Source organism: Syngnathus typhle, linkage group LG2 (assembly GCF_033458585.1).
Source record: "Syngnathus typhle isolate RoL2023-S1 ecotype Sweden linkage group LG2, RoL_Styp_1.0, whole genome shotgun sequence".
NCBI lineage: Eukaryota > Metazoa > Chordata > Actinopteri > Syngnathiformes > Syngnathidae > Syngnathus > Syngnathus typhle.
In genome coordinates, this window is record NC_083739.1 from 11,229,898 (window position 1) to 11,243,824 (window position 13,927).

Sequence of the window (13,927 nt, forward strand, 5' to 3'; positions counted from 1 at the left end):
TAGCGACCAAACTGACTCATTGTTTGTCGTTGTCGTCTTTTCCCCATTTTATAGTACCACGACTTGCCGTGTAGTATCGCGCTCATGACTACTTTGTGTGTACTCGACGCGTTTTACAGCGGTAATAAATTAAAATGATATAATTTTTGGCTTCTTTCTCGTTTGATGATCAGGAAAAGCAAATGGAAGCCCTCTTGTCCACGTATACATGAGACGATCTTTGGTCGATGTGAGCCATCCGTGAGTAGTGTGCGTGGAGTAGCAGAGAACCTCGGTTTGAAAGATGGGGAAGAAACAGAAAAAATCCGGAGAGGACAGGTAAGGAAAGCTTCCGCTTGGGTCAACGGAGGGTTTGCGCTCGCTGACACGCGACGGTACTAAGCGCCATGACCGAAACGTGTGCTTTTGCGCCGCTGCTCCTCGGTTAGCTTAGCAGCTAACCAAAGCTAACCACGAGTCTACGCTTGCGAGAGTGGAGAGGAGATACGAAGTTGTTTTTGAAAAAGTGCAGCTTAACAAATTGTACTCAGTATATCAGGGTGATCTCATTTGGCGCCCCTTGACCCCTCAAAGCCTCTTTCGGCGCTCTGCTTGTGCTTGTTAGGTGAAAGTCAATAATGTAAGGGGGCTAGCGTTAGCAGCCAGCTGTCTATTTAACCAAGCCAAGAGTCACCGAAAGATTCCAGTGGCTACCTTTACTTACGTGTCTAATTTGTTGCGTGATTATCGATCGTTCCGGCCTCCAAAATACATTTTTTTTATACGTTTGTTAACATAAAATAGTAGATTGAGTAACGTTTTGGCCAAAACATTGGGTTCTACTTGAAGTCACTACGTGACTGTGTGGAGCCACGAGCAACCTGCCTGACACAGTCCCAACCGGACCAGTACAAATTCATTAATAAAAAGAAAGGAATCAAGTTTTGCTCATTTAAAGATAACTGCTAAATGTCGTGAGCTTTATGGGTGGTTCTCAGAAACTATGGTACAAAAGTTTAATACAGGAGCTCAATAAATTAACTTGTTCAAAACCAAGTCAAATTTCAATTCAAAGCTTTTCTGCTGTGATTGAAGAATGGTAACTGTCGTGGTACACTTAGAAAAAAAATATGTACAATAATTACACAGATTTTTACAAAATGTTAAGTTGTGCAGGTTATAGGTTGCATTATTGACTAATATTTCACAATTCTTCATCATGGTCTTGTTTTGTTTATATGACAAAATCCTAACATTTTCTCACAGGGGGGTGTTTACTTTTTATATCCATACTTGAGTGACTCCCAACAACTGCATTGGTGCATTAGCGTGTCATGAGAAATTGACGATTTTCACTTGTGCCAATGATTTTCGCTAGTGACCTGTTGAACAATTTGTGATCTCCCACTAGATGGCAGAAGGTACAATTAAGCTTTGTGTCCACCTGTCGCCATTCATACAAGAGAATAATAGCTTGAACTAAACGGGCCCAGATTTCACACTGAGTAAGTCAATTCTGCTCGGGCGCAACTATTGAATCAACGGTGAGCAAGTTGATGAGTCAGCAGTGTGTGCGCTTGTTCCCATAGAGGGACCAGTCTGAACAGTTTTTTTCCCCTTTTGCGAGTGTGTGTTTGACGGGCTGATTTTGACTCCATCAGCGCTAAAGGTGACGACATTGATGCTCTGGCGGCAGAGATCGAAGGAGCTGGATCCTCAAAGGAGTCGAAAGGAAAAAAGAAGAAAAAGGGAGCCAAGAAGGACGACTTTGAGTATGCCACATTAATTTCCTCATCTCGCCCCTACTTTACCGAATCCTCTCTCAATATGTTCATTTGTTCGCTGCTGCAGTGAGGATGACATCTTGAAGGAACTTGAGGAATTATCCCTGGAGACACGTGGCGGACAGGTAAGTCAGTCTTCAAAATACTAATTACGTTCTTTACAACACTGCTGCAGTTTTCGAAGTTGGAAACTTTCACTGGGATTTTTTGAGAACATACTAGTAAATGTCCAAACTGACACTTGGCCTTCTAATAGGGAACTTATCGCTTGATATACAAAAACCTGCATATATGTATACCATATGATATCTTTTCCAAGTGCCCCATCTTAACTTGCCATGGAAATGTTCCCTTCCTTTGCCAACCTATTTCCCATACAAATGTTTCTTCACCAAGTTGCCTCCAACTCTGTTTCTACGCAGAAAGATGATGTGGCTGTGGAAAATGATGTGGAGCCTCCTAAAGCAGAGAAGAAGAAAACAAGGAAGGGAAAGGTGCAGGGTGCCATCCCCGAGGAAATGGAAAACAATGAAGCTCAAGGTGCAGATGATGAGCAGAGGAACGGACAGCCGAAGGTGGGGCAGAATAGGAGTTATCGCTAATACAGGAGCTGTCAAACATTTGGAAACATCCACAAACACATTAAGATCTCAAGAATCTGGGCAATGGAAGCCTACTTAGAATAATTAAACATATTGTGGTTTGAATAACATTTTTGTTTATCAAATAATTCCATCAGTGACTTAAGTATTAATCTACAATTAAGGATTTTTTTTTTTTTTAAATAATGAAAGAACACTGAATTAGAGGGTGTTTCCAAACTCTTGACTGCTACATCAAGCGTTGATTTATGTTACTGTTGTTGTTAAAACTTGCCTGTCGTTAATCATGTCAGTGTTTCACCTCAAGGTGGCACCTTCCGCTCCGTCCGAGTCTGATGAGGAGAGCACCTCACGTTCTCGTCTGAAGACCAAAGGAGGTAAGAAAGTTGCCAAGACACCTGGCTCTGCTGACGATGACGAGGAAGGGAGAGGCAAGAAAGAGTGCGAATCAGAGGAAGATGAAGAATTCAGCTCTCGGAGAGACAAAAAAAACAAGAACAAAGGCAAAGCTGCAAAGAGTGACGATGAGGGCGAACAGGAGGACGACGGCAGCTTCAAAATGAAGACTGCTGCTCAAAAGAAGGCAGAGAAAAAGGAACGAGACAAGAAGAAGAAAGAGGAGGAGAGGCTCAAGCAAAAGAAGCTGAAGGAGAAAGAGCCCAGCACAGAGGTAAAAAAAGAACCAGAGAAGAAGACTGAAGATGGCACAGCCCTACCGGTGGCCCCAGTAGCGGATGTTGAAGTGGACGAACAGGAAGGAGCAGAGCCAGCAGGCGAGGGTAAGAGATCTACCCGACGCACACCGCCATATCCAATGGATAAAAAGAGTCAAGTTTGTTTTTATTCTTACAGATGATGGTGACAAGAAGAAGAAGGACAAGAAGAAGAAGAAAGGAGAGAAAGAGGAGAAAGAGAAGGAGAAGAAAAAGGGTCCAAGCAAGGCCACGGTGAAGGCCATGCAAGAAGCTCTGGCCAAGATGAAGGAGGTGTGGCGAGGGGAGAGAAGGGGAACACGCTGGGCATTGTCATCCTCAGATGTTACAACTCATTTTTGTGTCTGTAGGAGGAAGAGCGTGCCAAGAAGGAGGAGGAGGAGCGAATTAGGAGGCTGGAAGAGCTGGAGCAACAGAGGCTGGAACAGGTTAAAAAAAACGACACACAAATTTCACTGCATCAGAATGTCCCATTAAAACATGGCCCTATAATATTTTTGCTCTACTCCAAAACCTCAGAATAATCGTTTGCTAGTTTGCTAGCTGTCATTACTTGCCCTTATGTGTGGTACCTTAATTAGTTGTGCAAGGAGAAGCTACAATTTATCTTCATTTTTGGGTGCCAAGTGATTTAGCATTTACCTTTGAGTCAGATGATTTGCGTTATCCAATTGTTTCAGGTCTGTTAGTTTTTGAAGGTAACAAAGAGATTGTTTTAATTCATTTCATGGTCTCTCCACGCAACTCAATTTACGTCTGACACGTGGCAGGAGCGTCTTGAGCAAGAGCGCAAGGAGAAGAAGAAGCAGAAGGAGAAGGAGCGGAAGGAGAGGCTGAAGAAGGAAGGGAAGTTATTGACTAAATCCCAGAAGGAGGCACGGGCTCGGGCTGAAGCCACACTTAAAATGTTGCAGGCTCAAGGTTTGTTGGCCAGTCTGATATCCTCTCTCGTAGTAACATGTATTTGCCATGTCATCCACTGACCCGTGTCACTATGCAGGAGTGGTGGTGCCATCCAAAGAATCTGTGGCAAAGAAGAAACCGGTTTATACGGACAAGAGAAAGAAGAAACCGCAGATCACGCCGACGCCAGAAGGTACGGGGAACCAGATTTAGCTTTTGATACGGTTGTCATTCATTTGTATTCTCTTTTACAGAAACGTCTGCCGTGACCGCGCCACCATCAGAGACAGCAGAGCCTGTTGCCCCGAAGACGGAGGCAGAGACGCCGCTAATAGAGCCAGGTGAGAGGTAGGAGGTGCAGACATGTGAAGGATAGATGCGGCGAGATTTAACTGGTGGCTCCCGGCTTTTTGTTTTGATTTTTAGAGGTGAAGGCAGATTTTGCAGTTGATGACTGGGAGGCCATTGCTAGTGATGAGGAGAAAGGTTAGTGTTGGAGCATGAAGGGCGAGAAGCATCTACTGCCATTTGCTGCTGCTCACTGTTTGGGTGACTTCTAACAGAGTTAAAGAAAGTCCACATTGAGGTAAAAGAGGAGCCCGTTGCGGCACCCCAGAGCACCCCCAGTGAAGATGAAGAAGAGGAAGATGATGAGGATGACGAGGAGGAGGAGGAAGAGGAAAGCGAGACAGCGCCAGAGGAGGAGATTGCAAAAGGGATGGTTGGAGGTCAGGGGAAGAAGCAGCAGGCGAAGGAGAGCGAAGATGAGAGTAGTGACAGTGACGATGACGATAACGACAGGACCAAAGAAGAGCGTCTGTACGATCGTGCCAAAAGGCGGATCGAGGTGAGTGTCTAGAGCACCCGAAGCAGGAGCGATCACGTTTTTTTTTCTGCTCACCTCTCACCGGATATTTTTGTTCTCATAGAAACGGAGAGCGGAAAACTTCAAGAACGTCGACATAACCAGGCTGAGAGCGCCGGTCGTGTGTGTGCTTGGACACGTCGACACTGGGAAGACCAAGATCCTTGATAAGGTACACACCCAGCTGATAAATCTCTAACTTCTTGCCTACTATTGATTGGTATCGACTTATCAACTGGAGAGACACTGCTTAGAGAGTGGTTCGAGAGAAACAAACATTTTAGAAGACAAGTACATGTTGCAGATACATGTACTGTTCTAGGTTACCATAACGCTCTGCTGAAATGGATGGATTTCTGTTTTTTGACATGGTTCTGGCCCTTTTTTTTTTTTTTGCTCCCCTTCACACAGCTGCGACATACCAACGTTCAGGACGGTGAGGCGGGAGGAATCACACAGCAGATCGGAGCCACAAATGTCCCGAAAGAGACGATTGAAGAGCAAACCAAGATGGTGAAAAATGTATGACGACAGTCACAACACACACAGACTCGCACTCGTAAAGACGCAACAAGAGAGCCCAGTCACTGTTTTCCTTGTTTGTGTGTCTAGTTTAACAAAGAAGGCATAAAAATTCCTGGCATGTTGATCATCGACACACCAGGGCACGAGTCCTTCAGGTGAGGAGTCATTATTTAGTGCAAACAAAGAGAAGAACAGGATCGCCTGGCCCGATCAGATATGGCTAACAAGTCTTTGTACTCGATCAGTAACTTGAGGAATCGAGGTAGCTCCCTCTGTGACATCGCCATCCTGGTGGTGGACATCATGCATGGTTTGGAGCCGCAGACTATCGAGTCCATCAACCTGTTGAAGGAGAAAAAGTGTCCCTTCATTGTGGCGCTTAACAAGGTGACGTTCTGCCGGTATGTCATCTTTGTGGCACTGGCTAACAGCGGAACTGCTTTCCAGATTGACCGTTTGTACGACTGGAAGAGAAGTCCTGAGACAGACGTCTTTGCGACACTGAAGAAGCAGAAGAAAAACACCAAAGATGAGTTTGATGAGAGGGCAAAGGCCATTATTGTGGAGTTTGCTCAGCAGGTAAACATTAGTGCTCTTCAACTTGCATGGAATGTTCCCAGACTTTTTCAACCCTCCTCTTCACTGATATGCCTCCAAAAACATTGTCCTTAACCCACTGTCACGTCGTTGATGTCCACAGAGTCTCAACGCCGCCCTGTTCTACGAAAACAAGGACCCCAGGACCTTTGTGTCACTGGTTCCCACGTCGGCTCACAGCGGTGATGGGATCGGCAATCTCATCGCGCTTCTGGTCCAGTGCACTCAGACCATGTTGGCCCGCCGAATTGCGCATTGCGACGAGCTCCGGGCTCAGGTCATGGAGGTAAACGAGTTGCCCCGAAAAATTGAAACCTCTGGCGAGATGAACACATACCGGTTTTGTCTGCGTGTCAGGTTAAAGCATTGCCTGGCATGGGCACCACCATCGATGTCATCCTGATCAACGGGTGCCTACGAGAAGGCGAGACCATCATTGTCCCCGGAGTGGACGGACCAATCATAACGCAGATTAGAGGGCTGCTCCTGCCACCTCCTCTGAAGGAACTCCGGGTCAAGGTATGCTCGTTGTCAGCACATCTACATGTGTAAATGTTAAGACTGGACTTGGACCACATCCATTTGATAATGTAGATGGTTTTTTTTTTTTCATAGTCCAAATAAGCAAAAAACAAAACTCTAGGAGTAATTAGAATTTAAAATAAGGGTTGGGACTGAGTTTACAAACAGCAGAAACGCGAGTCGTGAATGTCCCCAGTGATATCATGTAGCCTTTTTGTGTCAGTTTTGTTCAGCAAATTTTTTTCCCACATGTAGAACCAATATGAGAAGCACAAAGAGGTCTCAACATCTCAGGGTGTGAAGATTCTGGGTAAAGACTTAGAGAAGACGTTGGCAGGGCTCCCCTTGCTGGTGGCACACAAAGACGATGAAATACCTGTCCTGAGGGTAAGTCTAATATAGTCCAATAGTCCAAACAACACGCACGCACACACAGAATTGGCACATCTGATCTCTGCTGCTGGTCCTTAGGATGAACTCATCCATGAGCTCAAACAAACTCTGAGTTCCATTAAGCTGGAGGAGAAAGGCGTTTACGTGCAGGCGTCCACGTTGGGATCACTAGAGGCTCTGCTCGAATTTCTGCGCGCGTCTAAAGTACCCGTGAGTACCAGTTCAGTCCCCAATCTGAGAAAGAAGGAAAACCAAACTAACTGTATTTATTTGTGTGTGCAGTACGCTGGCATTAACATTGGTCCAGTCCACAAGAGGGATGTGATGAAGGCCTCAACCATGCTGGAGCATGATCCACAGTACGTGTGCTTATCTTCCTCTCCCCCCCGAAACGAGCCAGTGTCCACTCTTATGTTGCTGCATTGCCACAGGTATGCTGTGATTCTCGCCTTCGATGTGAAGGTGGAGCGAGAGGGCCAGGAAATGGCGGACAGCTTCGGCGTCCGCATTTTCTCTGCGGAAATCATCTACCATCTTTTTGACGCCTTCACCAAGTACCGTGACGACTACAAAAAAGCCAAACAGGAAGAGTTCAAGTAGGCGTGAGCGTTTTGCCACTCGTCATTGGTGCGAGGCTGTTGATTGACGGCTCCCATGTGTTTGGTTTGTGTTCAGAAACGTAGCGGTTTTTCCGGTGAAGATCCGCATCCTTCCTCAGTTCATCTTCAACTCCAGAGATCCCATTGTAATGGGTGTGTCTATAGAAGCTGGCATCCTACGGCAAGGGACGCCGATCTGCGTTCCAAGTAAAGGGGTGAGTGAGGTCGCAAAGGGGTGGAAGGTTTCTGCTGGGGGTGCTATAATCCTTTAAGCAACAGATTAAACACAAGCGGTGTCCCAAAGTCCCTCCTACTTGTGCTGAACTGTGGTAAATGTTCCTGTTCATGTCTCGTGCGTTGCAGTTTGTGGACATCGGTGTCGTCACCAGCATCGAGATCAACCATAAGACGGTGGACACCGCAAAGAAAGGTCAGGAGATCTGTATCAAGATTGAACCCATTCCTGGAGAGTCGCCCAAAATGTATGGCCGACATTTTGAGGCCACAGACATTCTTGTCAGCAAGGTGAGTCATGTCATCACTTGGACAGTTATTGAGGACAAAGTAGTAGTGGATGAGGTCCATGTAATGAAGCTCAACACATCACTGTAATTACCTGTTTGTGTTGTTAGTGGAAATCAATGTGGGTTTGATTCAAGTGTTTTAAGATATAAACATAGTCCACAAGATGGACTTGAACTTCAAACCATTACAAGCTGCACATCTTGCTCTAATAGTCTCATCAGGGTTAATGATGTTCCTTCATCTACAATATAGTGAGTACGAAATATCAGAACATAACACTGATTGAATTGACAATGTTGCAGATCACTCGGGCATCTATCGACGCGCTCAAGAACTGGTTCCGCGACGACATGCAGAAGTCGGACTGGCAGCTGATCATGGAACTGAAGAAGACCTTTGAGATCATCTGAGCAGTTCCCAAATTAAAAAGGAAAAAAAAAAAAAAAAAAGAGGCACTGCTCTTCCTGTCATGACACGGAATGAAATGTTTTTACCCACGAGAACGCTCTTTCCGGGGTGCCCTGGGTGAAACAGTGCCACGCCGAAACATTTCACTCTCAGTATCCCAACGTGCCTGTTGTCTTTCTTGTTCTCTGCTCTGATTCGTGGCTGCTGTTGCTTCCCATCTTCGCCTCCAAACAGACGGACATTGAGAAATTTAACGGGCCCCTGGCTTTTTGGGTCCGCCGAGGTGCAATATGGGACCGTATAACACGCAAGGAAACTGCAGTGGCGATGATCGCCAGTCAAAAAGACAACTCTGTGTTGATAGTTTTTGCTGTGCTTTCTTGGCCGGGTTGACGGCAGGGGGAAGCGGACAAAGGACAACCCTCGGAAATGTTTTACTGAAGTGCTGGTGTAATAAATTCCCATCCAATTTGAACAGTGACTGTGTGGATGTGTGCAGGTATGCATTTCTTGTCAAGGAGTGGGAAAATGGAATGTGAAAGTGCTGCCCATTTATTAAAAATTCCAGAGTGAAGATTTAACAAGTGATGCATCCACTTGACTGTGAAACAGGACTTTCTGTGAAGCTCTGTTTCGCTAATGGTTCATGTTTTTTTTTTTTTGTCTTGTACCAGTATAAAACCACCATTTTATGCCATTCAAAAATACTCTAATCTGAAAAACTACTAATATGGTGTGTATTTTTTAACTTATTAGCTTTTTGGTGACACTGGCCAACTGTTTGGCACACCAATGATGGTAAATACTCCTTAAGTAAAGTTCGCACAACTACTGAGTCTGATTCTGTAAATTACCAATTCAGTTTTCTTTTCCTATGGGCAAGGTGAGGCCTGGCTACCTGACCTGCCCTTTTTTTTGGGATATTAGTAGTAAACTACATGGATGGTAACGAGGTGACTCAAGTACATTTAATAACGCAGCATTACTTCTAAAACACAAGTGGTTGTGATGAAACAGATGACTTTCTAAGTATAAAGTTTGAGTACTTTGTCAGTTGGTGTTGGGGATGAAAAGTCCATGAAGATCCAAGTGAACGCTGACAGGAATGGCGGCCCGAGCCAGCTCCTTCAACGTTTTGGCATCGAGCACAAGCATGAAGGGTGAAGTGTTGGGGTCCGGAGAGATGACTGATGACAAGATCACTCCTGCAGAGAAGTGAGGCAATCTTTAAGAATAAGTTTTCATCAGGGCAGAAAAAAAAATGGTGAAAGCTCACCATCATCTTCATCCACAGCCTTCGGTGATGACACAAACACAGGTTCTGATGGGTAGCAGTTGTCCTGTTGCCATTCCACATGGGTCATGGCCACGGTGTCAAACTTGATGATCTGGGGGGGACACATCCCAGCTTTCATACACTTTGGGATGTCTTTGCTTGAGCACTTTTGAGATGTACAGTCCTTTCTCAAGGGATATTTTTCTTATATGTAGAAAATATTTTTAATATCTACTCTATAGAAAGAATTTGATCATTATTTTTATGTACAATGAACACTTTTAAACCACATTTTCCTGCCATTCGCTCCTGAGCATGTGATGTCATTTTCAGTCGACAGCAAGTGGGATCAATTAACACGTTTTTTTGCCCTCCACCTGGTACTGACCTTGTTGGGCTGCGGAGACCAGTCCACTTTGGAGCCGTAGAAGTATCTATACTTCTTGCCATTAAACTTGTAGTTGATGTTTGGCAACTCCAGACCTGGCACGGGAATTAACACAATCAGTTACAGTAGCGTTATTCGTCAACAAGTGTTTTGCGACACTGGCCGAACTCAGCAGTGTGTATATTCTTCATGAAAGCTAATGCTGACCTTGGAACAGAGTTTGCGGCTGGCAGAAGACTTGACCGTCTTCCTTCATGACTGCCGTAGCTGTCGTGTTTGCCAGACTCACCAAGTTGGCTCCTTTTGGTGAGTCCTGCACATTGCACAACATACACTTGTGGGGGTGAATCGTTGCAATATGTATTTCAGTTGAACTTGATACATTTTGACATTCTGTCATTATTTTTGAATGATTTTAGGGTAAGATTGCAATATAAAAGACGTGACCCCATCCCCCCCCCCCCCCCAAAAAGGCGATTTAAATCTAAATTCACCAGAGTAAAATGTTTGTGTTCATTCGAATCAGGGTTTTTTGGAAGAGGGAAACATCTCAATTTTAGAGGAAGGGGGGGACCTTAACTGCTTATTAACTACTTTTTTTTTTTTTTTTACAATATTTCCAACATTATTTGAGTGCATCACCCCAATTAATTCTTACCTTGTTGACATTTAACGGTAGGACAAATCTCTGGCTCGCTGGCGGCGACAAGTTGGAGTGTGCCTCAATGAAGCTACTCGTATTCATCCTCAGGTTCTTCATGTAGAACATCTCGTAAAGATTGGCGTCCTTATAAGTAATGAGGTCAAACACCACGTGGTCCTCACTCTCGTAGGCATTAATGTGATGAAAGACCACCAGGGGTTCCCCATAGAAACGAGTTGAAAGCCTCTTTCCTGTCCTCCGATTGAATAGGTGAAAGAAGGTCTAGGAAAAAGCAGAAGGTCAGGAACAGACTAGTGAGGGTGACTGCATCCGGATTGGTCCACATACAGCGTCGTCTTTGTCGAACTTGAGACAGTTTCCCCAGTTTATGCCGCGGAAATAGGCAGTTGCCAGTTTGACAACATCCACTTTGAACGGTTGCTCCACGAATACGATGAAGTTCTCAGTCATGCCGAAGCTGTGGAAGTAGCTCGGGAAGAACATGGAGCGAACGGGAAATGAGCAGACCTGTTGCAGCTGCCGAAGGGCAGGTTTCTTCTGCCCGGAACCTGGAGCGAAGGACTCTTGTTAATATTGCCAAACTGTGCTCGGGTTCATGAGCTTGGAGCACTTGCCAGGGGTGTCGAAACTTTTTTCCTTTTGAAATGATTCCCTTAATTAATACAAAAGCTTCCGGGTAAATAGACGATATGCAATTATACGGGAGTTCCTTAACTTCCGGATGCCTAATTTATAGTATAGAACAAGTAATTCTAAACATACAGCATACCAACAGACATTGTGCTGTGAGAAAAATGACAAATATTTCTGCAGCTTATTGACAGACTTTGTTTTATCATCAACTTTCTTTGTGTTGCAAAACCAGCAAAATGGCGATCGGGCACCAGGTTGTAGTTTGGACACCCCTGGCATAAGCCAACGACGATCATAAGACTACCTGAAGTATCAGCTGGGACTTTAAATATGACATACTTTGGTGGACCAACACCCACGATGGTGGTGCCCATGTTGTATGTGTTGCCTTCATCATCATAGTGAGGGTGAGCCGTTGCCAAGTTGACAGCAATATGATTCCTGTAGTTGATCTAAAATGGATGCGGAGTTTAAATGGAAATATCTCACAGTATTGAGCAGAATTTGCAAGAGTCCTGCCATAACATTCACCCTTTCAACTGTGTCCAAAGTAACCGGATCAATTTGGTTAATGTAGTTGATCTCCGAGGAAGCGTAGTAGTCCTGACCGTAGCGGATGATGTTAATCATGTTGTTGTCGGTAAAGTCAGGAATGACATTGCTGAGATGTGTGAATGCTCTGTTGAGGAAGAGAGGATCGGTGCTGACTTTACATTTTTGTAAAAACACTTTCCAACTGACGCAGCACTGAAAGCACTGGCGGAGCTAGAAAGGGGGGGGGGGGCACTGTCCCCCCTTCTTTATCCTTAGACCCTGCCGGTTGTCGAACCTGATGATTGGCTTTTGGGATATTTTTCCAGGAATTTATTTCCAGTTACCTTTATTCTCCCTAGGGAATATTTGATAAATGTCTACAATAACAATTTTTAACTCATAAGTCAAGCTATTTGTGTCGAGCACCTGGAGAAGATGTTTTTGCAGGGGTCAGGATAGACCATGGTGCCGAACTCGGAGACAACAATCCGGTCAGCCTTAATGTTTCTCTTATAGGTGTGGCTCTTCAGGAACTTGCTTCTGTAGAACACCTCACCTGAAAAAAAAAAAAAAATCTCATGATATCAACACACTATTGCCACAATGCCCAAAATTTAGCCGGGGGAATTTGAGATTGCCTGTGCGTGCGACCCAAAGGCAAAGTTTTTTTTTTCTTTCTTCTGCCAGGTGGGAGGGCCCCAAATATTAATCAATGAGTGATGATCGTGATTTTACGTCTCTGCTGCCCATTCCAAATTCTGTGAATGCCCCTTCCGATCGATCCCTTGTTTGCACGAGTTACGAGTATTTCTTTGTGAACGTTAATTTGTTGAGGGAGCAATCTGAACTCATTTGTCAAGGTACCTCTACGGATTATTTTAAAACATGCATCTCTGGTGGGTATGCTTTACTTTATTTAAATGTTATGGTTTTTTTGGTCATTTTTGGGTATTTTGTTTTATAATTGAGATGTGATAATGGTGATATCAAGTAACGGATTTAGTCAAGTCACTAAAGGCCCAGGTAGCAAATGCGCAGCCAGCCACTGCACCAACAACCCACCGTCTTTGAACGTGAAGCTGTGAATGAGAGACATCCCATCAAACCAGTGGTTGTACTCCGAATCGCCCAGAGAAAATAGAGCTGGCCCATTCCTTATCAGCGTGCCCTGTAGCCATGTGGGCACACAACCTGCAAAGATCAAAGTTTTCGTCTAAATCGTCACAAATGTACTTAAATTTAAACTTAAATAAAGTTAAATACAGCTAAACTGCGCTTAGAAGTAATTGTTTCAGTCCCACTAGAGGGAGCTCACAGATTGACGACCAATTCTTTCGACATTTTCGTGACACAAAAGGAGTCATATGAATTGGCTTTCTTCTTTTCCTCACCTTTGACTTGGGCTTTCACAGGCTCTGCTGTTTCCTTTCCGTTCTGAATAAATAAGGATTGCATTTTCACAGCTGAGCTCGACACTTATTTTCTCGTTGCTGCTGCTATTACTCCACCATCAAGTTGTTGAAACACACACACACACACAGTGTGTACTTATGCGAGCCTTTATCTGCCACTGGATGTCCTGTCACAGTTACATAAGAGCTGCTTGGTCATGACGGAATAAGACCGCATTTTCTAGTCCCCCTGTGGAATTTCGAATCATCCACGAGCAAAACGGAAATATGCAAACATGTAAATTACACTTGCCTGTAGGCTAAAAGTAACGAGCTGTTGTGAAAGAAAAACGTGCTCATTTAAAATCCAACTAGCACTCCAGGACCTTCTTTCTTCCCACTCACTTCCCTCTTTGTTGATGACCAACTTAAATATTAAATTTAACAGATAAAATAAGTTTCAAATCAGATTTTTCAGACCAGGGGTTTTATTTTGTTGATATGTCCTCCCTGTAATTGTGCAAACAAGTGATTTTAACGATGGCATTTTTAAAGGACAATAATTGTGCTATAAGTTGTTTCTCTCACACCCACAAACCTTACCACTAAATCCTCTTAAACTACGC

The 13,927-nt window shown here is 44.4% G+C and overlaps 2 protein-coding genes across 2 annotated transcripts; one reads left to right on the forward strand and one right to left on the reverse strand.

The window, feature by feature from the left end:
* The first annotated feature begins 9 nt into the window (after positions 1-9).
* eif5b (eukaryotic translation initiation factor 5B) lies at positions 10-8,890 on the forward strand. Its single transcript, XM_061300103.1, has 26 exons — positions 10-318; positions 1,641-1,751; positions 1,831-1,888; positions 2,186-2,338; positions 2,673-3,144; positions 3,218-3,351; positions 3,429-3,506; positions 3,849-3,999; positions 4,079-4,174; positions 4,236-4,322; positions 4,408-4,467; positions 4,545-4,828; positions 4,911-5,018; positions 5,258-5,368; positions 5,459-5,526; positions 5,617-5,758; positions 5,819-5,950; positions 6,072-6,254; positions 6,326-6,487; positions 6,746-6,877; positions 6,962-7,093; positions 7,166-7,242; positions 7,315-7,479; positions 7,559-7,697; positions 7,846-8,007; positions 8,310-8,890. The coding sequence occupies exons 1-26, from the start codon at positions 284-286 to the stop codon at positions 8,415-8,417; spliced, it is 3,540 nt and encodes a 1,179-aa protein (XP_061156087.1). The 5' UTR covers positions 10-283; the 3' UTR covers positions 8,418-8,890.
* A 56-nt stretch (positions 8,891-8,946) lies between these two features.
* Positions 8,947-13,461, reverse strand: bco1l (beta-carotene oxygenase 1, like). The gene is made up of 11 exons (XM_061300111.1): positions 13,302-13,461; positions 12,973-13,101; positions 12,337-12,466; positions 11,908-12,055; positions 11,681-11,828; positions 11,071-11,291; positions 10,738-11,004; positions 10,287-10,392; positions 10,080-10,174; positions 9,692-9,803; positions 8,947-9,620 (listed from the first exon to the last, which is right to left on the reverse strand). The coding sequence occupies exons 1-11, from the start codon at positions 13,363-13,365 to the stop codon at positions 9,466-9,468; spliced, it is 1,575 nt and encodes a 524-aa protein (XP_061156095.1). The 5' UTR covers positions 13,366-13,461; the 3' UTR covers positions 8,947-9,465.
* Positions 13,462-13,927: the final 466 nt, after the last annotated feature.

Excerpts from the sequence above, each read along its gene's own strand:
- bco1l (XM_061300111.1), bottom strand. The coding sequence starts at position 13,365 with ATGCAATCCTTATTTATTCAGAACGGAAAGGAAACAGCAGAGCCTGTG. Across the intron at positions 13,102-13,301 it reads TGTGAAAGCCCAAGTCAAAG|GTTGTGTGCCCACATGGCTA; the intron begins GTGAGGAAAAGA and ends TGATCTTTGCAG. Across the intron at positions 10,175-10,286 it reads GCCGCAAACTCTGTTCCAAG|GTCTGGAGTTGCCAAACATC; the intron begins GTCAGCATTAGC and ends TTCCCGTGCCAG.
- eif5b (XM_061300103.1), top strand. The coding sequence starts at position 284 with ATGGGGAAGAAACAGAAAAAATCCGGAGAGGACAG. Across the intron at positions 5,759-5,818 it reads TCATTGTGGCGCTTAACAAG|ATTGACCGTTTGTACGACTG; the intron begins GTGACGTTCTGC and ends ACTGCTTTCCAG. Across the intron at positions 6,488-6,745 it reads TGAAGGAACTCCGGGTCAAG|AACCAATATGAGAAGCACAA; the intron begins GTATGCTCGTTG and ends TCCCACATGTAG.